Raw genomic sequence first — 23,402 nt, 5'->3', positions numbered from 1 at the left:
TTCAAGCAATATGATATAATGTGCTCAAACAAGTTAGATCACGTTACATAATTCATATTCTTTAATATTATCCGTCTAATTAAATTGAGCCTACCAAGTCTATGTATAGGCCTTTGTTTTTCCTTTTCGAACTACCTATAGTGGTCGAGTGTTAGCCTGTACATTAAAATTTATAAAGACAAGACATTCGTTTGGTCTTTGTTTTTCGTTTTAGAAATCACCTATACGGGTAAGGGGTCAGCCTATACACTATAATGTACACTTGCTTGGTCTTTATTTTTCTTTTTAGGACTACCTAAGGTGGTAGGGGTTTAGTCTAATCGGAGGTAGATTCAAGATTTAAATTTTTTGAGTTCAACTTTTAAGATTTTTAATATTGAATCCATTATATTTTAAAAGTTATGGGTTCAAATCTATTATTTTTTCAATTTTAATAAATTTTTACACATAAATTTTTTTTTCGCGTAAAAAGTTATGGGTTCAATTGGACCCGTAACTACGAGACTGCATCCGCTCTGAGCCTATGGAGTAAAAATCTAAAGACAAGTACATCCGTTTGGTCCTTGCACGTGTAAGAGCAATTCAAATCGAATATATACTCAAGCCAATTTAGTATACATTGATATTCTATATATATATTTTTGGATTTTCAAACACCACTTATCATTTTTTTAACCGAAAATGGGCTTCACGATAACTTTTAATTAATTGTTTACTTTTAATGTTTCAAACTTTCTACTATATGTTTTTCCTTAAAATAACTCCTCCACACTAAATTTTAAATATGTTCAATGTTTTGTCCAATTATATTCATATATGTTAACACCTTTGATTACTATATCTGTATCTAACATTGAATTTTTATGGGAAGTTATACAAAGTATTTCCGATCAATCGATTTGATGTTTTTACCATGTACTCAAATATTGACCAATAATTCGTTTTCTATAATTGCGTCTTTGAGTTTTCAATGTCTTAAAGAGAAATCCCAAAATATTAAAACTTCCAATTTTAGTATAAACTCCACCAAATATTTGTTTCATAAAATAGACTCCAAAATAATCATAGTTGATCAATACACATTTTCACCTAAATTTGATCACTAATTCTGGTAAGCGTAAAAAATCTTTCCCCAAACGCTACCGCGTTTTCTTCATTTTCCAATTCTTGTTACTGATTGTAGAGGGAATCATTTTGCCTGTGCATGCAACTGTGAGAATAGAAGAATAAAAAAAAGAATAGTTTGAGTTCATTTTTAATTTTTATGTCATCTAAATTCACTATTTAAAAAATATGAATTAAATATGTTAGAATGTCTCTATTTGCACTTCATATTGTAAATTTATCTTATTTTATGACGAAGAAAGAATAAGTTAGAAGTTTTTCCGTCAAATCTTAAGGAAATGGTGGAACATAAGCTTTAACAATTTAAATAAAAAAATTTAATCCTGCATAAATTAGAGATCCGAGGATTTAAAATAAGAAAAAATATTATAATGTACCAAACAATTACTTGCTGATCCTTCAACTAAACAGAGCCAAAACAAGGATGAGCTGGACTATATAACACTTCACTTTTCGGCTGTTCTAGTAATAGAGGTATGCGTATCCATTATCATTAATACCACCCACCCCACCCACCCGCCTAGTCTTCTTCCTTCTTCCCCTGCGCACTCGACTATAAATACCACCCAGCCACCCCATTTTTCCTCCACTCACGTTTTTTCTTCTTCTTCATTGCTCCGTTCCTACTTCTCCATTAAAACTCTAGAACTTTCCACAGAGAGAGAAAAAGCAGAAGCAGAGGGAAAAATCAGTTGAGTTTTGGGAATCGGAGGCGGTGGAATTGTGGATTCGGAGCGCCAGAATTGTAAGTGCTGTATGTCAGAGGACTACTACTACTACTATTATAGTGACAAGTATTACGGCGGTTACAGTGAACTCGCGAATCCATTGCAATGGCCTCAACTCAGGAAAAGGCGACGGTTTCTTCCCCTTCACGAAATGCTTCCGCCGCTCAGTTTTCGTCTGAATGGACTGCCGCCGGAACCGTAGCTGAAATTTCCGATCGTTCCTCTACCACCAGATCGGCGGCCAACGCCAAAACCACTGCCACTGCTGCTGTTGCTGTGATCGACTCCATTGATCGTCCTTCTCTGCCAAATCCTCCCGCCGTTAAAGGTATTTTTTTCATGATTTGACTAATTTATTGCTCTGTGCCACACATGCAAAAGGTGATACGTCATGCTCTGCGTTCGTGCGATTGTGGATCGTATAGCCTTTTTGCTTTTTGTAGGTGCCTGCTGGTTTTTCCTTTCGGTGCTTCTGAAAATCATCAAAATATAGGAAAAACATACGTATGACATTTTAAGTTAATTTTTTATTCTTTATGCGGAGCCTTCTTTTAGTTGTTTTAACCTTTACGTTTTCTTTAACATATAAAACTTACATCCTTCACCTTATTGTTTTTGGTCACCAATTCACATGTAGTAAATTTGGAGGTAACGAAAAAATAAAGTGAAAAATCGTGACTTTTATCGCTTTTTTTTTTTTTTTTAAAGTATTATTTGTGGATCTACTTGAAGCACGAAATCTCACTCTTGTGCTCTGTTTCCCGGCCAGGGTATATACTCCACTCTCTGTCTTCCCTTTTGTCCCGGTGGTTCTTACTTTACAATCTTTACACGAGTTGCATGATTTTTTTGCTTGTTTTGAAGTTGCTTGAAATTGACTCTCTGCCCCTCCGGGTAGAGGTAAGGTCTGCGTACATATTATCCTTCCCAGACCCCACTTGTGGGATTACACTGGCTTGTTGTTGTTGTTGTTGTTGTTGTTGTTTGAAGTTGCTTGAAATTATTCATTTTCCATTTTTCTTTTCGTTTGGACAATTTTAGGAAAAAGTGAGTATGTGATAATCTTTTAGAAAAAAGATTTGTGTATTCTGAAGAGTGTTTTGAGTGTTCTGCGCCTGGAAGATGACTTTTCTTCTCGGTTCACAAAGTGTCTCAAGACATTTTGTTTTTACAAATATTATTACGGAGTATTTATTTACTTTTTTGTTTTGATAACCATGGAGTTCGGGCTAGCTTGTACGCACCTCAATTAGTTCCATGGGGTATCTGCTACCTCCCTCCAAATATTATTTCCATTTTCCAGGAAAACTTCTCCGGCGCAAATGCCTAAAAATCTTAGGCTACTGTGCCTTATGCATATGAACTACTCTTATATTTAGCAGTGGGGTGTGTTGTAAGCCTTTTCAAGTTTTCTTAAATCATTCACAACTTCAGCAGTAAGCTGTAAGCACCAAAGAATATACAGAACAAATTTTTGATAATATAATTGCAGAGCTCGAGACTTGAGACTTTTCAAATAATCCAAGGCTTGGATGGAATGCATTCTAGATATTTGGACTATTTAGTAATCAACTTGGCATGACAAGTTTATATCAAGAGCCTGCGTGTAAGGAATGTTGAGAAAATTTGCTGGCTCATTTATGAAAATTGCTGTAATCTGAATTTTACAGGGCTGCCTACCTTGTTGAGGGCTCAAAGTCACCATCCCTTGGACCCCTTAACTGCTGCTGAAATTGCCGTGGCTGTTGCAACTGTCAGGGCAGCTGGCAGTACTCCTGAGGTCATTATTTGCTTTATCAATATAGATGTTTTTGTTCTGCCTCTCCAATCATCAATATTCAATTAACACTTATCTTCGATGTTTAGGTGAGAGATAGCATGCGCTTTGTCGAGGCTGTTTTGGTGGAACCAGACAAGAGTGTGATTGCTTTAGCTGATGCATACTTTTTCCCTCCTTTCCAACCATCTTTGTTGCCAAGAACGAAAGGTGGGCCTGTAATTCCTAGTAAACTTCCTCCAAGGAAGGCTAGACTAATTGTTTATAATAAGAAATCAAATGAGACCAGCATATGGGTTGTTGAGCTCTCGGAGGTTCATGCTGTGACTCGAGGAGGCCACCACCGCGGCAAAGTCATTTCATCTCAGGTTGTGCCTGATATACAGCCTCCAATGGTAGGTGCCTCTGATAAACTTATAAGTCGAATATCATGCTGAAAGTTTTAAGCATTGCTGCTAGGTCATATTGCCAGTGTTTCAATCAACTTTTCCACATATTGTTTATCAAAAGACATACGAAAGCTATTTTAATACTTGGAATGCTTCTGTGCTCATGTTTACTAGTGACTTGATTGCCACAAAACGAATGACTGCACTAGTTTCTATAGGAACTTGTGACCTTTTCTCCAAATGGAAGAAATCTAGTGATAATGAGATCCATGTTTTCTTGCTGCACCCAAAAGAGAACTATCATATGTAAATTGGATTGTAGGACGCTGCTGAATATGCTGAATGTGAAGCTGTTGTGAAGGATTTCCCTCCTTTTCGTGATGCAATGAAGAAGAGAGGAATCGATGATATGGAACTTGTGATGGTCGATGCCTGGTTGGTCTCTCTGTTCTTTACCTCTTTCTGTAAACAACATGCATGAGATCTCCTAGTATGCATTGCATTTTCTGTAGTGTGACATATATATTATAACACTCCAAGTCATTCAGGTGTGCAGGTTACTTCAGTGAGGCTGATGCACCTAACCGCCGTCTAGGAAAACCTCTAATCTTTTGCAGAACTGAAAGCGACTGTCCAATGGAAAATGGCTATGCTCGACCAGTTGAAGGAATTCATATACTGGTTGATATGCAGAATATGGTTGTGATAGAGTTTGAAGATCGTAAAGTGGTTCCGTTACCACCAGCTGATCCATTGAGAAATTACACTCCTGGTGAAACGAGAGGAGGGGTTGACAGAAGTGATGTTAAACCTCTTCTTATAAGTCAGCCTGAAGGTCCTAGCTTCCGTGTCAGTGGGCACTTTGTTGAATGGCAGAAGGTACTTTTTTACAGAGCATGATATATCATTTTTTCTGTATTTCTGTGGATGATTTAATTACTTCGAGAACCAATATAATCCTATGCAGTGGAACTTTCGTATTGGTTTTACCCCCAGGGAGGGTCTGGTTATCTATTCTGTTGCATATGTTGATGGTAGCAGAGGTCGTAGACCTGTTGCGCATAGGCTGAGCTTCATTGAAATGGTAGTCCCCTATGGGGATCCAAATGAGCCACATTACAGGAAAAATGCTTTTGATGCAGGGGAAGACGGGCTTGGTAAAAATGCACATTCCTTAAAGAAGGTCAGGAAATATGTCATTGGCATTGTACAATTCATTTTCAATTTATTATATTCAGTGAGATCAGCTTCGGGATCACATGTGAATGTTTTTCTTTGATTGCAGGGTTGTGATTGCTTAGGCTATATTAAGTATTTCGATGCGCATTTTACAAACTTCACGGGTGGTGTTGAGACAATCGAAAATTGTGTCTGCCTACATGAGGAGGATCATGGAATCTTATGGAAGCATCAAGATTGGAGAACAGGTTTAGCTGAAGTACGACGATCGCGACGGCTAACAGTGTCTTTCATCTGTACTGTTGCAAACTATGAATATGGATTTTACTGGCACTTTTATCAGGTTGGTTACCCTTTCTAAGTAAGAGTTAACTTGTTGGTTCATTGGTTGCATAATATCTTCCCAATGTGTGATTTACTTGTTTTAGCTAAATTCAGCTGGCAGTGGGTCATTTGTAGCATTATCTTATCATTTGGGCATGCATTTCCATGTTTTTAAACTGCACATTCATTACTTAAATAAGAGGGGGGGATGCCACTTTAAATCACATTAGAAGTCCGTAGTTCCTTTTTGACCCAGTAAAAAAGAAGAAAATGTGGAGCTATTGTCCATATTGATCTTGAGATTTGGATATTAAAACATGAATATCCTATTTCTCACCACAGGATGGGAAAATCGAGGCTGAAGTTAAGCTGACTGGAATTCTCAGCTTAGGTGCTCTTCTACCTGGGGAAGTTCGAAAATATGGGACAACTATTGCACCTGGCTTGTATGCTCCTGTACATCAGCACTTCTTTGTGGCTCGCATGGATATGGCTGTTGATTGCAAACCAGGGGAAGCACATAATCAGGTATGTCCTTTGATGCAAGTGATGTTGACTTATGGTTACTACTACGCCCTTGCATTAATCTTCCCACAAGCCCTTGGTAATCCTCCCCAATTTGACTTTCCCGGTCTTCCTTCCTTTTTTGTGGCTTTTACTTCTTTATTTTTGAAGGGAAGGGAGAACTTGGTGCCTTGGGGGCATGTATAACCTTAAAGATTTTCTTTGTTTTTCTCAACTGCCTTTTCTCCTTCCAGATCTTTCTGATTGCTTCTCCCACACCTCTATTATTCAATTCCTATAACATTTCTAAGAATTCTGTACCATTTTGGAAGGCATTGGACCTTTCTGGTTTTATGGCCGCAAACGTCTTGTAATTGCTTCAGGATGCAAGACATTTAGCTTCAACTTAGGTTTCATTTTCAATTCATCTCTTTCTTGCTAGAAACTTTGTTTGCTTCATAGCTATCTGTTTCTTGTTGTTAGACACCTGCTAAAATTGGAAAAATTCTTGGAACATCCAAATTTTGTTGGACTGGAAGAGTGAAACTGTTTGATTGACATACCACTTGAACCATTTCAAATATTGATGACCGGGAAGCACCCAAGGGTGTGGCCTTGTGGTTAATGAAGTGGGGTGAGAACCATGATGCCTTAGATTCAATCTTAGGTGAGGCAAAAACACTAGGTGATTTCTTCCCATCGTCCCAGCCTTGGTGGACTGTGGTCATGGGAGCAGGTTTGAGAAAGGATCTTAAGAGTGTCTAACAAGCACACTGTTGTTGGTGGGAGGTAGCAGGTATCCCGTGGAATTAGTTGTAGGTGCGCCTAAGCTGGCCTAGAAACCACGGTTAATAAAAATAAATATTGATGATGGGAACAGGATTTATGTACGGGATACTGATTTTACTTTTGAATATAATCCAAAAGTAATAATACTCTGAATTTCATTGCTGTGGACAAAATAATATCTCCTTATATACCCTCATATCGATGGATGAATTAAAATTTCATTTAAAAAAGAACAAAGGATGTGGTATGCCTAATTCATTCTTAAAAGAATGTGATTTGCCTAATTTTAAATGGATGTATACATCTCTAATTTTTCACTTCTTGTCTACAGGTACATACATATCTTGCACCTTTCTCTATATGCTTCTTTCATTTGGACATTGACCTACACGTGACATCTGATAGTAAAGTTTCTTATAATTAGGTGGTTGAAGTAAATGCAAGAGTTGAGCCACCAGGAGAAAATAATGTTCACAATAATGCGTTTTATGCTGAAGAGAGATTGCTTAGAACTGAATTGGAAGCAATGCGTGATTGTAATCCTCTAACTGCTCGCCATTGGATTGTAAGTTTCCTTCTCTCCTGCTGAGGCTTTTCTTTCAAAGGATAAACTCAAGCTTAAGAGGATCATGTAATGCTTTTACATAAATGCTGAGGCTCCTATTCTCTGCCTAAACAATGTTATGGTATGAAGTTTTTGTTTCATGTATTGTATTCCTTCATCCTTCTAGCTAAAGCTGAAGGCGGAGGCTGTAACTTGTCTATTCTGTTTACATAGAATACTGCAATCTATAGATAATGGCACATAGTTATACATTTTGCAAATCTGCCACAGTTAATGTTTATCGTAGTTGTGAAGTCAGCACATGTTTTCTAGTGGTATTTTACTGTTCTATCATCAGTACCTTAAATCGTTTGTCTGTTACCAAAAAAATCATCGTCTGTCTAATTTAAGTTATTTGTCATTTTCTTCTGTATTTCTATATGTGTGGTGTGTTATGGGCAGTAGTTTTGCCTCCTTTTTGGAAATGATGGTTGAACCATATTCCTTTTCAATATTTAGATCCGGAATACAAGAACAGTCAATCGCACGGGGCAGTTAACTGGTTACAAGCTAGTACCAGGTACAAACTGTCTGCCACTAGCTGGATCAGAGGCAAAATTCTTGAGAAGAGCTGCTTTCTTAAAGCATAATCTTTGGGTCACCCCTTACTGTGGTGATGAGATGTTTCCTGGAGGAGAATTTCCTAATCAAAATCCTCGTGTTGGTGAGGGATTGGCTACTTGGGTTAAGCAGAATCGATCCCTGGAAGAAACACAGATAGTTCTTTGGTTAGTCCATCCTCCTTGATACAGATTAAAGATCTTATGGCAACTAAAAGTATGCTAGTTGATATGATAAACTGCATAAAAACATATTTTATCCTGTGTTTTGGCCATTCTCCTGTGTCACATTTGTAATTTCAATGGCTATCATCTGAAGAAAGAACTTCACAATGAGAAGACTTGCAAAAGAGGAACCACTGAAAAAATACGCTGTTAACATGCACAAAAATGGGTTTTGGGCCGTCGGGGTTGGGGTGGGGGGGTGGGGGTTGGGGTGTTTTGGGGGGGGGGGGTTTAATGATGGGAAAATTGACAAAACATGAGGTAGAAACTGCTGAAATGACACTGCATTTCTATCGAGGTCGTTATTATATATTTCTGGTTATATTGGGTGCTGACTACGTTTTCTAATTTTCCAGGTATGTTTTTGGACTTATACATGTTCCGCGCCTAGAAGACTGGCCTGTTATGCCTGTGGAGCACATTGGTTTTATGCTCCAGGTACAATAATATTGGGCTATGACATTTTTCTTTCTTGATTGGCAATGTCATCTGACATACAATATAAATCGCATTTGACTGGTCAGCATCTGAAACGACTGATTGTGTTCCCATTTAAACTTTCCTTTCACACGTGTTTAGTTTTATGTAATTCCTGTCCCATTTACTTTTTCATTATGAATTTGGACTGGGAATGGTTGGAGAGTGTTTCTCGAGAACATCATCGCAAGCACTGACCAAGACATTTGTCCCTGAATCTGTCCTTGAGTTTGTGTTGGTAGAAGACTTATTGAACTTATATACTTGCTTTTGGATTTGTTTGGTTGGCTCTGCCTCAAGTTCTTTTCCTTTTGAAGCAATCTGTTTCTTTTGAGGATATATCCATCATTTGTGAAAACTGCAATGAGTCTTCTTAGATCCTAGCTTCACGTCACCATGTTACTGAACTAATGTAGATTAATGTTGTTCATGATGCAGCCTCATGGGTTCTTCAATTGCTCCCCAGCTGTTGATGTTCCTCCCAGCACAGCTGACTCGGATATTAAGGAAAACGGGGTAGTGACAAAGTCTTGCCACGACGGTGGTATAATGGCTAAGCTTTGATAGATTCAAGCTAGCTTTGCCTTCTAGGATTGGTTCATGTAACTTCGCATAAATTGGGTTTTCTTCCTGTTTGGAGCCTTTATGTAAGCGTTTCTTAAGAACATAGACTGCAAGTTGGCATTATTGTTCTGTGGACCAAGTCCCCCTTCCCCAAAAAAACCTACATCTCTGTCGGACACAATGATATTGATAATGTTGGCCTTGTTTCATTTGCTTCGTAAAGCATATATCATGGTTTTCTGGGTATATTATTCTGATACACACACCCATCTGAACTAATATTGAAAGGGTACTGGTTCCTTTCAAAAGTGGCTTTATTTGGAATATCTATGCTATAGAAGCCCAACCTCAATTAGAGGAGTATTGCATAGACTATTATGGAGTAAACTCTTATGATGTTGTAAAAGTATAATGGGTTGTCTAGTTTTCATCATGTTAATTAAGCTATATCTACTATTTGGTTAATCATGTTAATTAACCTGTAGCCTGCGTTGGTAAACTTCAGACAACTTTTTCTCTTCTTCTTCGTTCTTCTTTTTCTCCTCTTTGTACTATCTACTATTTGTGAGTTTCTTTGGTAAGGAAGACAGTTGTTTGACTGTTACACTCATTTCATCTCCAGTCGTGTTCAATGTCACCACAGACCATCTTTTTTGCGTCAATTTGGCAGGTTCGAACTCGCACGCACGTGCTGCGCACACATGATTGTTTCTTCTCAACGTTTTGGACCTTGTATTTCCTGTTTTGAGTTGAGATGTTTCTATATGTCTGTTTTTTCAACTGAATACATGAAAATTGTCTTTCAAAAGAAAAAAAAGAAAAACCACCCACAATGGGTGGAATTACAAATATCCCCATCTTCCCCGCATCAATAGAAGTTAATAAGGGGAGTCCCATCATTCTCTCTTCAATAAAAATTCTGTGCACCTACACTTACAAAATCCCTTCATAATATCTTGCTTCCATGAAATCGATGAAATTGTTTTCTTTCTTCCAGTTTATTGATGTCTGCTCCATTGGAGAATCCAACTATATATGCATCTGTGCATTTTCTTTTTATGCGACAGGTATGTGATCTTAAGAATTAGGTTCGGGAGTTGCTTTTAAATTTAAGCTGGCTCCGGGTGTCGGTAATAAAAAAGATTCTTCCATTTTCTTGGCAATTCTTCCATTTTAGGTATGAAATTAGGCATAACTGTCTGAGATTTGCCTTGCGTATGTCTGAACTGAGGTTCAGATAAAAATGTTTGAAGTTTGCTTGCATAAGCAATACGCTTCAATCGTGTATATCTGAAGTGGTTAAACTTACAAAAATTTCTAAATTTCGGCTATTGCCTTAAATGAGGGTCTCAAAATCGGCTATCTATGCACTTGCCCCTGTGATGTGGGAGGTGGATCACTGTAGCAAAAAGTGGTCTACAAGCTAACTCTTTTTTTTTTTTTTATTTTTGGTAATGAAGACATTTATTCTGCCTTGCTTAAAAGTTATTACAAGATGAGACTATTCTAGGACACAAGGTTCCTAGTTTGTCCAGTTCAAAAGTAGAGACAACAAAAGGGGCGGGGTGAGTACAACACAGAATTTCCAAAAGCGTTTGAGTTGCTTCCATGCTTGGCCAAAAGATCAGCGACTCCATTTGATTCTCTGAAGACGTGAGTAACCGTAGGTTCCCCCGCTCTAGTGAGCATCCATCTGCAATCATTAATCAAATTTTGGTATAGACAATTGTTGTTAGTAAGCATGTTGATTAGAATGTTGCAGTCTGTTTCAATTAGGGATGACAATGGGGCGGTGTGGGTGCGGGTTTAATCTTATGCGGGGCGGGGCGGGGCGGGGCGGGGCGGGGCGAGTTTGATCTTATACGGGTGCGGGGCGGGTTGAAACTGTTTTTCCAAAAACTAACACGGGGCGGGGCAGTTGCGGGTTTCCTCGTAGCACTTCTCAACTTGTATAACTTTTTTTAACTTAACTTGTAAATGATTAGCAGCATTTCAATCTATGTTTTGGAAGTTTCTATTTGTCTTTTTAATATTATACAGTAAGTATTTTGATCTAGCATCAATAGGGTAATACTTGATATGATTAAATTAGTCAATGTTTGCCAATAATAGCTAGTCACCTCACATTTGACGGATTTCATTAAAACAAGACAAGCTCACAAGTCGTATCTTCAGGATTCATTTAGGAAAGTTAATGGAAATACGAAAATCCCGAAAATATAAGAGTAATGAATTAGAAGTGCATGCACAGATTTATAATCTCTGAAAATAGAAATATAATATTTGGATCCATATGGGGGATTTAAGAAACTGAAAAAAGTGAAATATTAAACTTGTGTTTTTTTTAGCAAAAAAAAAAATGAAAAAAAAATTGCGGGACAGGGTGGGGCGGGTTGAAAATAGAAAAAACTGCTATGCAGGGCGGGACAGTGCGGGTTGAAATTTTACGGGTTAAGTTCCAACCCGCCCCGCCCCGTCCCATTGCCATTCCTTCACTTTCAATTTCTAATGGCATGATGTTTTGTTGCAGGGCTATTTTTAGACCATGCATAAGGGCTAGGCCTTCCATGTAAATATTAGTTGCATAGGGAATGGACATGTTGAACCCCAGGATCCCGTTACTGTCAGTGTTTCGAAAGACACCCCAATGCCCCCTTTTCCTAGGTTGTCTATGCTCGAGCCATCAATGTTTAATTTAAAGGTGCCCGTATTTAGTGACTTCCATTTTATGTAGATAGTAGTCCTTAGGCATGGATTCTTATTTGAAGCCGTTAACAGTTTAAACTCAATTGTGCTATTGACCACATTTTCTAACTAGAGTGCATTTTTGTTGTTGTTGAAGATATAATTGTTTCTGTGTATTCAAATGTGCCAAAACTATAGTTTTAGTAATTGTACTCTTTGTTTCTTGAACTACAACTTTAATTTCAATAATTTTATTTCCTAATGTATATGTCAAGAGCGGCTCCATAAAATTGATGGTCTAAAGCCAAATTTTAATAAGAGGCCTTATACTTTTTTTATTAGTACGTATATACACATATATGCAAAAAAATTAATCTTGCAATTTTTTTTCATACTTGTTATTTATAGAATATATTCTTAAATGACATAAAGTCTTTAACTTCACATAATAATATTATTTTTTATATTAGAAAAGAAAAATTTAAATAAATGAGATATTAGACATGTATTTGTAATATGTTACCTTTGATATTGTTGTAAAAGATATATTTACTAATATGAAGATTTAAGTAGTTTAATTCAAAGTTTTGAAAATATTTTACTATTTAAGAGTAGACACCTTTCTTTCTTTTTTATAATGTTTTTTGTACTTTTTTATTTTTTCTACAAACATTAATATTGTCTAATTTGAAATAAAGTTATAAAATCCATTATTAAAAATTTTGGGGGACCTAAATCAAGGCTTTACTAGTCTCCTACTAGAGCCACTTATCCGCCCCTGACATTCTCAATAAAATTTATAGTCTCACTTAAAATAAGGCAACAATGACAAGAGCATTAAAGGCAGCGAGTTTGTCCTTCAGTTACCAAATATGAATGAAGCTGGTTGAACAGTATGTTTATAGTGGGGCAGTAGTCTGTAAATAATTGTTGATTGTCAATGAGGGGCGGCTCAACAAAACTGGTGGCCTAAACCAAAATATATTAAAAAGACCCTGAAACGTCTTTAAAATCCATATATTATTGAGGCACAAAAAAAACCTACATGACTTTGATATAGTGGTGAGAGCACAACTCATGATATATGAGTTAGGCGCGCGTCATATGGTACTGAATTCTTCCCTTAAATGAAAATGGTAAACGGTGAGCCCATTATTCATCATGTTTTGAACCTTGCGACATTTGCCTCGGGGATTTCTTAGTTAAAAAAGATGAGACACAAAAGAACTTGCTTTTTGGTGTGTGGATCAATCAAATGTGACCAAAAAAATAGTTAATTTAGAGAATTGGAGTTGAAATTAGAAAGTAAAATCGTAAGAACCATGAAAAAAGACTATACATAAAGAAAAATAAAATTGATGAGAAGGTAAATATATTATTTAATTTAGTGAGAATTTTTTTTCCAATTAACTCACTTAATCTTACGTCTACAAAATTTTAAAAATTATTAAAATTTGAAATCTTTTATTAATAATTATATAAATATAAATTATATATTATATAATAATATAGTAGTCCTTTTTATTTTTGGGGCCTTAATTATTTGGGGGCCTAAGGCAAGGACTTCACTTGCCTTACCCTAGAGTCCCCATGATATATGTTACCTATTAATTTAACTATCCCTAGTTTCCTAGTGTGGTACACTAATCCTAACCGTGTCATCATATGTTAAGACACGGTTAACACATTACCTCTTATAAATAATTGGATAATGGATTCCTACGTACATGCTTGGCCATTCTCTTGTGCGCAATTTGCAAAAAGAGAGTACGTAATGAGAATGGCAAAAGAAATCCACAGTGAAAGAAGAGGGGAAATTTCAAGAACCAAGAAAGTTGGCAGCAGCAGTAATAGCATTAAACTATTTGGAGTTGTGATCACTACTAATTTTGGTAGTTCAAGTTCAAGATCCAATACGGGTAGAAGAAACAATAATAATAGTAATAAGGGAACAAGATGGAGTGAAGATGAACACAGAGCATTCTTGATTGGATTGGAGAAACTTGGGAGAGGAAATTGGGCTGGAATTGCTAAAGAATTTGTGCCAAGCAGAACACACACACAAGTTGCTAGCCATGCCCAGAAATATTTTGAAAGACTGGAGGCTGAAAAAGATAACAAAAGAGCAGTGATCAAACGCCAAAAATTCAGTGTCTTCGACATTAATTTGGCTGAAGAGTCTTGTCGTTCATCTTCACCTACTAATCAACCCGTCTCAGAGGAGGCCAGTTCGTCGAAAAGGGTTGTTGTTCCAGTAACAAAAGACAAAGAACCTTTGAATCAAGAAACTCCAATTTCACCAATGCCAATCAGCTACAGAGTTCCAGGATTTCCTCCTGTCCCTATGGCTTACAATAAGAATTTGACAATCTCCAGTAATAATCAGGGACCTCATGTGTACACGGCTTCTTGGGTTCCTAATATTCCGTTTAATGGAAACTATGCCTATTTTCCCAAGTCATATTATCAGTTTGCTAACATTAGTGCACATAATTTTGCCTCATCATCAACTAATGCCACTCCAGACCAGCGTGTTTCGTCTCAATCTGATCGTGCGTCTGTGGACAATTTGGATCTTACTATTTAAGATAGAATGGCAATGCCTTTTTGTTTGACAAGATTTAGTCAATTTTGAATCTCTGTTAGCAACCGTAGAATTTTACTTTGTTGTAAGGAAATTTTTGCCTTAACTGTTGATATATTTGCTGAGGATATGTTAGATTAGGCTTGTTATATGTAGCAGTTGTCAGCTTTATATTTGTCTCTCTTATGAAAACTTAATATTTTTACTTGTGGCATCAATAGCAGTAAATTTTTCTAGTTTTGTCGACGGGAAAGGAAAGTCTTTTGCGTCCTGGGAAAATCATCCATCTGGTTCTGAAATAATTTAACTCTATTTCTTTTCTTCTTTCTTTCTTCCCTTAATCCGAATAAAGATTTTCCAAGATCTGTGATATACTGTATAATTTTGTTTAATAAAATTTCAGAAACTTGTTCAGAAATAGGAACCTCTCACTTGGGAATTCTTGTGTATCAAGAACTTAGGGACGATCCTTGAGTTTACAATGAAGCTGATTCAGAAGATCAAAAAACTTTATAAAGTAAAATCTTACATTATTTTCGATAAAATATACACGTGCAAATCTTAAAATTATTTTTAATTTGTTAGCTCATGTTAAACTAGTTTATCCTAAATTGTTTCTTTATGTTACCTAAATTGTTAGCTCGCTTATAGTTTGTACCAATTTATTTTAAGATATAACTCTTTACTTTTTTTTGTCCTATTATTTTTGTAAATTAACAACTTTGTTATTTGTTAAATTTATTAGAGTCTAATAAAAGTCTAAATTGTTTAAATAGAATATTTTTAAAGTTTAAATAAAAATGTAAAATTAGATCTATAAATTGTTAACATTTTAGTTAAAGCAATTCACTACAACATTATGCAACGAATTCTTTGCTACGAATAAAAAATTTGTGGCTATTACCTAACAATAGCCATAAAATTAAAATTTCCTGGCTGTTCACAATCTGGTGAAATTTCTTAGCTACAAAAAGTAAATTAACAAAGCTAATTCCTCCTTTTTGCTATAGTTTATTAGTATCGTGGCAATAATTGTGAAAATAGCTACACATTTATTGCTATACTAAAAATTTGTAGCTAATTTTAGTTTTTGCCACGTATTTAAATTATTGTAGAAATATAAATTTTTAGCCACAATAAATTATGTCAAATAAAATATTGAACATCTTTGCTTCAAGTTATAAAAATCGTGGCAATAATTGACTCAATAGCTACGATGTATATCATGGCAAAATAATATAGCCACAAATTTATATAGTCACAATAAGTATTGTAGCTAATTCTAAGTTTTTGCTATGCATTTGAAGTTAATGTAGCAATTGTAATTTTCTAGCCACGATTCATTTTCTTGCCATAATTTTATAGGTAAAAAAATAGTCTTGCTTCAATTTTCAAAAATCGTAGCAATTGTTGGGGTATAATTTTTTTATTTGGGTTTTCCCTTATAAGGTGATATAATATTTATAGCTACATTTATTTGTCATAATAGATAATTTCTTATTTGGGTTTTTCTTTATCAAGGAACATGGATATATTTGTGTCTATAAAAATAGGACAAACATTTTACACACCTTGTGTCAATTATGAAATAAAATTATAGAGAGAAGGAAGGCAAGAGGTTTAGTCCATGATTCATTAGTTAAAATGTATGCAAGGGACTCCAGTTGGATTTGTTAGAGTTTATAAATCCAAGTATAAATTAAAATTCTTACAATCACATAGCTATTCCTAAATCAAGTGTCATGCATCGAGAACTTGTCAACAGAAAGAACAGTCATTTCAACTTTAGCAATCATGTTTAAGCTTCAACAGAATCTATTTTTTATAAACAACTATGCTATGTTTAACAATATTTATTTATTAATTTAACAAAAAATTCGCCATAATTTTCCATGTAACTGGAGAATCAGTCAAACATAACACCTAGTAGAAAAGATCATTCAACTCAATCTAACTACAATAATCAAGTCAACACTATTGAATATTAACTTATATTCAATTAGAGTAATTCAATGTAATAAAGTAATACATAAATCCTTTAAAATAATAAAGAACTAAACATCATCTCTCAAATAAATAAAAGTTTAACATTGCTTGAGGATAAACAATTATGCATATAAGGCTTCTAAATATTTATAGTAATAAATTTTTATCATCAGTTTCAGGCTCTGATTCAATGTCTTCAATAATATCACCATCTAAGGTAACATTAGTGCCGATAACATCAAGATCATTTCTTCCCCAGTTCATAAAGTCTTCATCTTCCTCAAACGTACACGAGAACTCTTGAGCATTTTGTTGAAAAGTTTCTTCACTGACAACACCACCAGTAAAATAAGTAGAATGACCATTCAAGACAACGAACCAATTGGGATGAAGATTATCCTTGACATAAAAAACTTGTTCTGCTTGAGATGCAAGCACAAATGGTTCACTTGCTGCTAGCTTTCGGTTAGTATTGACACTAACAAAACTATATTTATCTATCGTCACTCATTTTCCAATGTGATCAATATCTAACCAATCACATTTAAATAAAACAATCCGTTTACCTTCTAGATATTGAAGTTCTACTAAAGGTCATAGTACCATAATAATTTATATTTTGACAATTCATTATTCCTCGTACTAAAACACCACTATTTTGCTTCACGCCGTTTTCCTTCGAGTTGTTTAGTATGAAATCTAAAACCATTATCTCATACCCTTTGAATCTTTGGACTCCATCAAAAGGACCTCTAGCCAAAGAATACAACTTGCAACTTACATGTTTTTCTTTCTTTCTCATTTGCACAATAATAAATAAATAAAATAATGATGCTAAAGAAGTATTATAAAAAAAATTAACAATGTAATGAAAACTTACTCGATGGAAAAACCAACCGTCGAAGTTCATGTTCCTATTGTTCTGCTCGTACTCACTATTTAAAAAAAAAGCATAATAATTGAGAAAAGACTAACAAAATCAAGTAGAAATGTACAATGACATAAAGAAAAATACCGTTAAAATGGTTGAACTTCTTCACAATTTCTCAAAACTTAAAGATGAGCTTGTTTTCGCTCAAGCTCTTCAAGATTTATGGATGTATCTCTTAATAAAGGGCAATCCTTTTGTTCAAATATTGATAATCTACTGAATGGCTCAACCTGATCACCTTCATAATTTTTGTCCATTGAATTATTCTCTTTCCCACTTCCATGTAAATACCTTAAATAAAATATCAAACTTTCTTTAACAATATATCCTTCCACAATAGATCCTTCAGGTCGACATCTATTACGAACATAACATTTCAATTTGCGCAAAAATATACATGATATAGGCAGTTAAACGCTTAACATGATAAATTAATAAACCACAAAAAATAAATTGAAAGTATCAAATACTAAAATATACCGCTCTATTGGGAACATCCACATGTATTGTACAGGTCCATCAATCTTAACCTCTCTTGGAAGATGAATGATCAAGTGCACCATAATATCAAAAAATACTGGTAGGAATATTTTTTCTAATTTGCTCAATGTTATTGGAATTTGAGTTACAAGCTGATCTAACACATCAACTCTTACTGTTTTTTAACATAACTTTTTAAAGAAAATACTTAGCTCAGTGATAGAAGCATAGACATTGCTCGGCAGAACTCCGCGAATTGCAAAAGGAAGTAGCTATTCCAAAAGAATATAAGAATCATGACTCTTCAGTACATAAATTTTACGATCCCTTAACTTTACGCATTCGAAGAATAACCATATGGAACCTTAATATTTTTTAAAAACTTGCTTACTTTAGACTTCTCATGTGGTGATAAAGTATAACATGCTGCTGGATAATACCACGTTCTATCTCTTTGAGTAGGATGCGAATCTCTTCTTATACCCATCTCCTTCAAATCATGACGAGCATTCAGATTATCTTTTGTTTTTCTTTCCATATCTAATAACGTCCCAATAATATTGTCACACACATTTTTTCAATGTGCATGACATCTAAATTATGACATATTAAATTATTTTTCCAATAAGTAAGTTTGAAAAATATGCTTTTCTTCCTCCAGTTATAAGTGATTTTACCCTTTCGTGTCTTTATTTCTTTCGGTTCTTACCAAATTTAATGTCTTCCAAGCTAGCCAAGTGATTTAAAATATTATCTTCAGAGAGAATTTCAGGAGGATATTTTCTTTCCACTTCCCCGTTAAAGTCGCATTTATTTCCCCGTCACGTGTGATTAGATGAAAAATATCTACGAGCACCCATGTAAGAGAACTTACAACCATACTTTAGATGAGTAATGGAGTTTCTTTATTGCATGAAGGGCAGGCCAAAGCTCCTTTTGTGCTCCATCCAGACAAGTATGCTGTCATGATCCAAAATCTCACATGTTGTGATGTCGCCTATCTCAATCCTAGGCAAGCCGATAACCTCAATAAATCACAATAATCTTTTAAGTTTGAAAACATAATATTTAGGTTTAATAGATAATCCCACAAATACTGATACGAAATACACTCCAAAAATCCAGTGTCACTGAGTACATGAGCATCGAAATGACAACACAGTCTGACTGATAAAATATTGTCTGGAAATATAGAACAGTACAAATAACTAAAAGGAAAGAGAGTCAAGGTCTGCGGATGCCAAGCAACAACCCCGATAATCTCCAACAGATAAATCTCCGAAATCTAGCAACCGCCGTATCCGAAATTACCTGGATCTGTATACGAAATGCAGAGTGTAGTATGAGTACAACCGACCCCATGTGCTCAATAAGTAATAAGACTAACCTTTGGGGTGAAAGTAGCGACGAGCTCAACAGGTACAGTCCAGTATAAAAATAACAGTACAGAAATATAGGCATGCTTTCAAGTTCAACATTTAAACTCAGTACAAGTAAAAATAGATAAATCCTGAATGATATGAGGAATATGACATCTCTATATTTACGTGCCAATGTACATGCGGTATGTGATGCACCTTAATGGAAATCTCATGCACTCACACCCTCAGAATACTCAATCACTCAATACTGTATATGGCCAATCCAGCCTAGGGAAGATCCATCCCATATATATGTATACGTCAATTGACAGTCAGTCACTAAGTGTTGTATAAGTCTAATCCATCCCAGGGTAAGATCCATCCCCAAATATAAATGATTCGGATAAGATCCTTGTCCAAGGAAAATCTATCCCTTAATATAAAATGCTTCGGCCAAAATTTATGCTCAGGGAAGATCCATCCCTCAATATAAAAATTCTTCGGACAAGATCCATGTCCAGGGAAGATCCATCCCTCAATATGAAAATTCTTCGGGAAAGACCATGCCTAGGGAAGATCCATCCCTCAATATAAAAATGCCTCGGGCAAGATCCATGCCCAAGGAAGCTTCATCCCTCAATATAAAATCAACCGTGCTCACTATGGGGGTGCAGACTCCGGAAGGACTCCTTCAGCCCAAGCACTATAATAGCCAGATCCAGGCATAAATATATAAAACTTGTTGCCGCATGAAGCCCGATCCCATAAATATCACTCAAAATCTCTAGTTTCTCGGGCTCTCAATGACATAAATCAACCCGACATGATGATATGATGTATCAATGAGTGGTAACAGAGACTAAGATATAATATGTAAATGATAGATGTGACTGTAGTACGACCCTGTAGGTCCCAAAATTGTCCGCACGTAGCCTAAATATGATCTTTAATATGAATCTCAGCTCAACTGTTACATCTCGCGTTTTTCGTAAGTTAAAATTTCGTCTTCAGTTAATTGACATAGACTCGGGGATGAGATTATCTCGAGGTTAGCATATTTATGCTATTTATAACAATCAATAAACAAGTGCCATGAAGGATAAAGGGTACACAAATTAAAGAAAATGAGTTTCGTTGAAGGTTGTCAATTTGGGATAAAATACGGGTCGAGTGATAATACCCGATTGTCGCGCCCCCTTTTTCTAAGGGAAAATCGGGTTCATGACATTTGGGAGGACAACTCGTTCCCTCTTGGGAATTGGGTTTTTTGGGTTGAAGAGTCGCCACCTAATGATTAAAGTGCATTAGGACACTAAAGAAGAGTTCGAGTTGGAAAACCAGAGTTCGGGTAAGGGCTAGAAATTATCTCGAGGGGAAGGTGTTAGGCACCCCCCAAGATCCACTAGTGTGGTTCCCGGCCATATTACAATTGTGACTTTGAATAACAAGTAAGCAAATAGAAGTCTCAAGTAGAGGGGGTTTTCACATAATATTGCGAGCAAGTTGAGAGTTTGACGAAAGTAAAGAAAGCAGAAATTTTAAAGAAATAGTTTGAGAATAAAATAAACAAATAAAGGAAAGGGGGTCCTAGGTTTATAAATAATATGGATCACATCAATGCAATACCCGGTAATCACTCCTCAAAAGAGGGGCTACACGTGGTATTAGCGTACCGGTCATCATATTCATATCTACCCTTCCCACCCCGTTAAGGTATTAAAGCGCGGAATAATATCGTTTCTTATTGCATGTTATTACCCGTCCCAATCCTATCAGTCCCGGAGACATTTGAGACTACTAATCTTAAAGGGGAGGGAGTTGGGGCTTTCAGAGTTTTAAAAGGATAAAAAGTCTAGGCGACAAACAAAACATATAAGCAATTAGGGGAATAACAAATAACAGTTAAGGCTCAAACAAGCCTCCTCACCTAGAGGAGCAAATATATAACATGACTTCAAATACTAGTTATGGTCTAAATTAAAGCGTTAGGACAGGCTGATTTATCACATATTTCTCAGATGAGGAGTCTGAATTAGCCTTGTCTAATTGTAGTTTATCAAAACTGACACAGTTAATTGATAACCTAATGGTTTGCCTAGGTGAGACCTATAGGCATGACATCTAACAACACTGATTTTAAAGAAAGGATTACTGGTTTTATAAACAAGAGTTCTGCAGATTGTAAACGATATTACTACTGATTTTAAACTCAGAGATGGAATAGCGAAACTGATTCAATTGATTACTCTTATAGGCATGATTTCTAAGCGTTATTAGTTTTTAAACGATTGCAAAAATGCAAGAGTCCTATAGGCATGATATCTAGAATGAAGTTGATTATTATTAAACCTATGATTGTTTGCCTAGTGACATGTATATGCAGAAGTGCAGAAAACCTATGATCATGATTTCTATATGCAGAAATGTAGAAACTTAGAGACAGGATTTCTATATGCAGAAATGCAGAAACCTAGATACAGGATTTCTATATACAGAAATGCAGAAACCTAGATACAGGATTTCTATATGCAGAAATGAAGAACTTATAGGCATAATTTCTAAGATGCAAAAATTTATAAGTAACCTATAGGCATGCTGTTTATGTGAATGCAGGAATCAGAAAATCCTATAGGCAAGTTATCTACCCCTTTGCATACATTCATCCCATCCCTTTCCACTAGCTATCCCCAATAGTTATTACAAATTATTACAGACTCGAATGACTCAGAAAAAAGGTAAAAAATTACATCAAAAGTTCTAGCTACAACCGAACAGCCTAATTCAGACTCAAAGTCCAACAATATGAGATAAACCAACTTCCAGGATCGGATTTCCAAAAGCTTTTCTCATACTTGGAATGTGTCAAAGTTCCTAAGAGTCTCAAAGGGGCTCCGGGCAGCGCTTACACCCCAAACACATTGCAGAATTAAGATCATAGTGCAGTGTGGAAGGGCCAGCCCTCAGATGTCCAAGTTCAGAAGTAACTCAGGGTCCCAAAGCAAGGCTCATAAGAGGGGAGAGGGGGTAGAACTTAAGAGTCTAAGAGTATGTGTAAGTGTATAGGGGGGAACAGGGAAAGCCATGGCAGGCTGGTGGTCATGCCCAGCAATTGGGAATGCTGGCACATCCCTGACCAGCCTGTTAGCCAAATCTTAGGAGTTAGGATCCATTGTGGATCAGGTTATGACCTGGGCAGTAATTTGAATACTGCCAGGCCAAGAACCTTAACTAAAACACATAGAAGGGAATAGGGGGTAGGGATTCACAATAGAAACAGATGCAAAGAAAGTACATACGTAGTTTAATCACTGAACAACAATAGTAAAGTAGACAGGAATGCTGAAGCTATGAAGTAAACACATAGGGGTAAGGCAGAAAATTAAACCAGAACATACCAATTTCAGGGAAAACAAGTAAAAACAGTAGTCTTGAAAGAGCCAAGTTGCAAGCAAAGCAGTTCTAAAAGATCTCAAGCAAAGCAGAGTATTGAAAGAAGTATTGAATTCAAAGCAGTATTGTAAGTATTGAATTGAAAGTTTAAAATTGGTAGTGTGAATGTGTTGTGTATTGAACTCGAAGTGGTGTCAAAAGTGCAGAAGGGTAGTCCCTTTTATAGTGCAGAAAACGAGTAAAAAAGGTAAGGAAATAACTTTGAAATCAGTCTCATATGATCTCCCTTCAGTTAAGGGATTTGATTTCAAATGGGTAGAATACAATTGAGGAAAGAAATTTGATTAAAATCTTTTCACAGTAGCATAAAAAAGGGTAAATACATAGAGTTTATTTAAGGCAAAAGTCCATTGGTACTTGGTTTGTAAAGAAAAAGGAAAGGGAATCAATCAGACAGCCAGTAAAATCAACATTACAGGCTTAGTTCGAATGAACCAAGTCAGGAATAGGTAAAGAGGGTTCAATTAAAGGAAATCAGTAACAATCAGTCAAAACTTATTAAAAGGAATTCGAAATCAATCAATTAGTTGGTAAAGACCTTCTGAAAGAAGAGTTCTCATATATAAAAGTACACAAACATGTGAATCAAGAAGTTTATTTAGAAGAGAGTTTAATCAAAGAGAGGTTCAGGATCATAAGCAAGAAAGGCTGCAAGTCCCATTTGTAGACTCACAATGAGT

At 35.8% G+C, this 23,402-nt stretch overlaps 1 protein-coding gene across 1 annotated transcript; it reads left to right on the top strand.

Moving 5' to 3' along the window:
• The first annotated feature begins 1,592 nt into the window (after window positions 1-1,592).
• Window positions 1,593-9,491, top strand: LOC107767983 (amine oxidase [copper-containing] zeta, peroxisomal). The gene is made up of 12 exons (XM_016587086.2): window positions 1,593-2,181; window positions 3,524-3,633; window positions 3,720-4,025; window positions 4,342-4,454; window positions 4,568-4,898; window positions 4,987-5,202; window positions 5,305-5,541; window positions 5,865-6,050; window positions 7,240-7,380; window positions 7,879-8,147; window positions 8,561-8,642; window positions 9,120-9,491. The coding sequence occupies exons 1-12, from the start codon at window positions 1,959-1,961 to the stop codon at window positions 9,243-9,245; spliced, it is 2,340 nt and encodes a 779-aa protein (XP_016442572.1). The 5' UTR covers window positions 1,593-1,958; the 3' UTR covers window positions 9,246-9,491.
• Window positions 9,492-23,402: the final 13,911 nt, after the last annotated feature.

This window comes from Nicotiana tabacum, chromosome 20, assembly GCF_000715075.1.
Source record: "Nicotiana tabacum cultivar K326 chromosome 20, ASM71507v2, whole genome shotgun sequence".
Lineage (NCBI taxonomy): Eukaryota > Viridiplantae > Streptophyta > Magnoliopsida > Solanales > Solanaceae > Nicotiana > Nicotiana tabacum.
Note: the sequence above shows the minus strand (reverse complement) of the source record. Positions and strands in the feature narration are given on the sequence as shown.

What these genes read in the sequence shown, in the direction of transcription:
- LOC107767983 (XM_016587086.2), top strand. Translation starts at nt 1,959, where the DNA reads ATGGCCTCAACTCAGGAAAAGGCGACGGTTTCTTCCCCTTCACGAAAT. An exon ending in AAATCCTCCCGCCGTTAAAG is followed by an intron (nt 2,182 to 3,523) that starts GTATTTTTTTCA and finishes TGAATTTTACAG; the next exon opens with GGCTGCCTACCTTGTTGAGG. An exon ending in GAAACACAGATAGTTCTTTG is followed by an intron (nt 8,148 to 8,560) that starts GTTAGTCCATCC and finishes CTAATTTTCCAG; the next exon opens with GTATGTTTTTGGACTTATAC.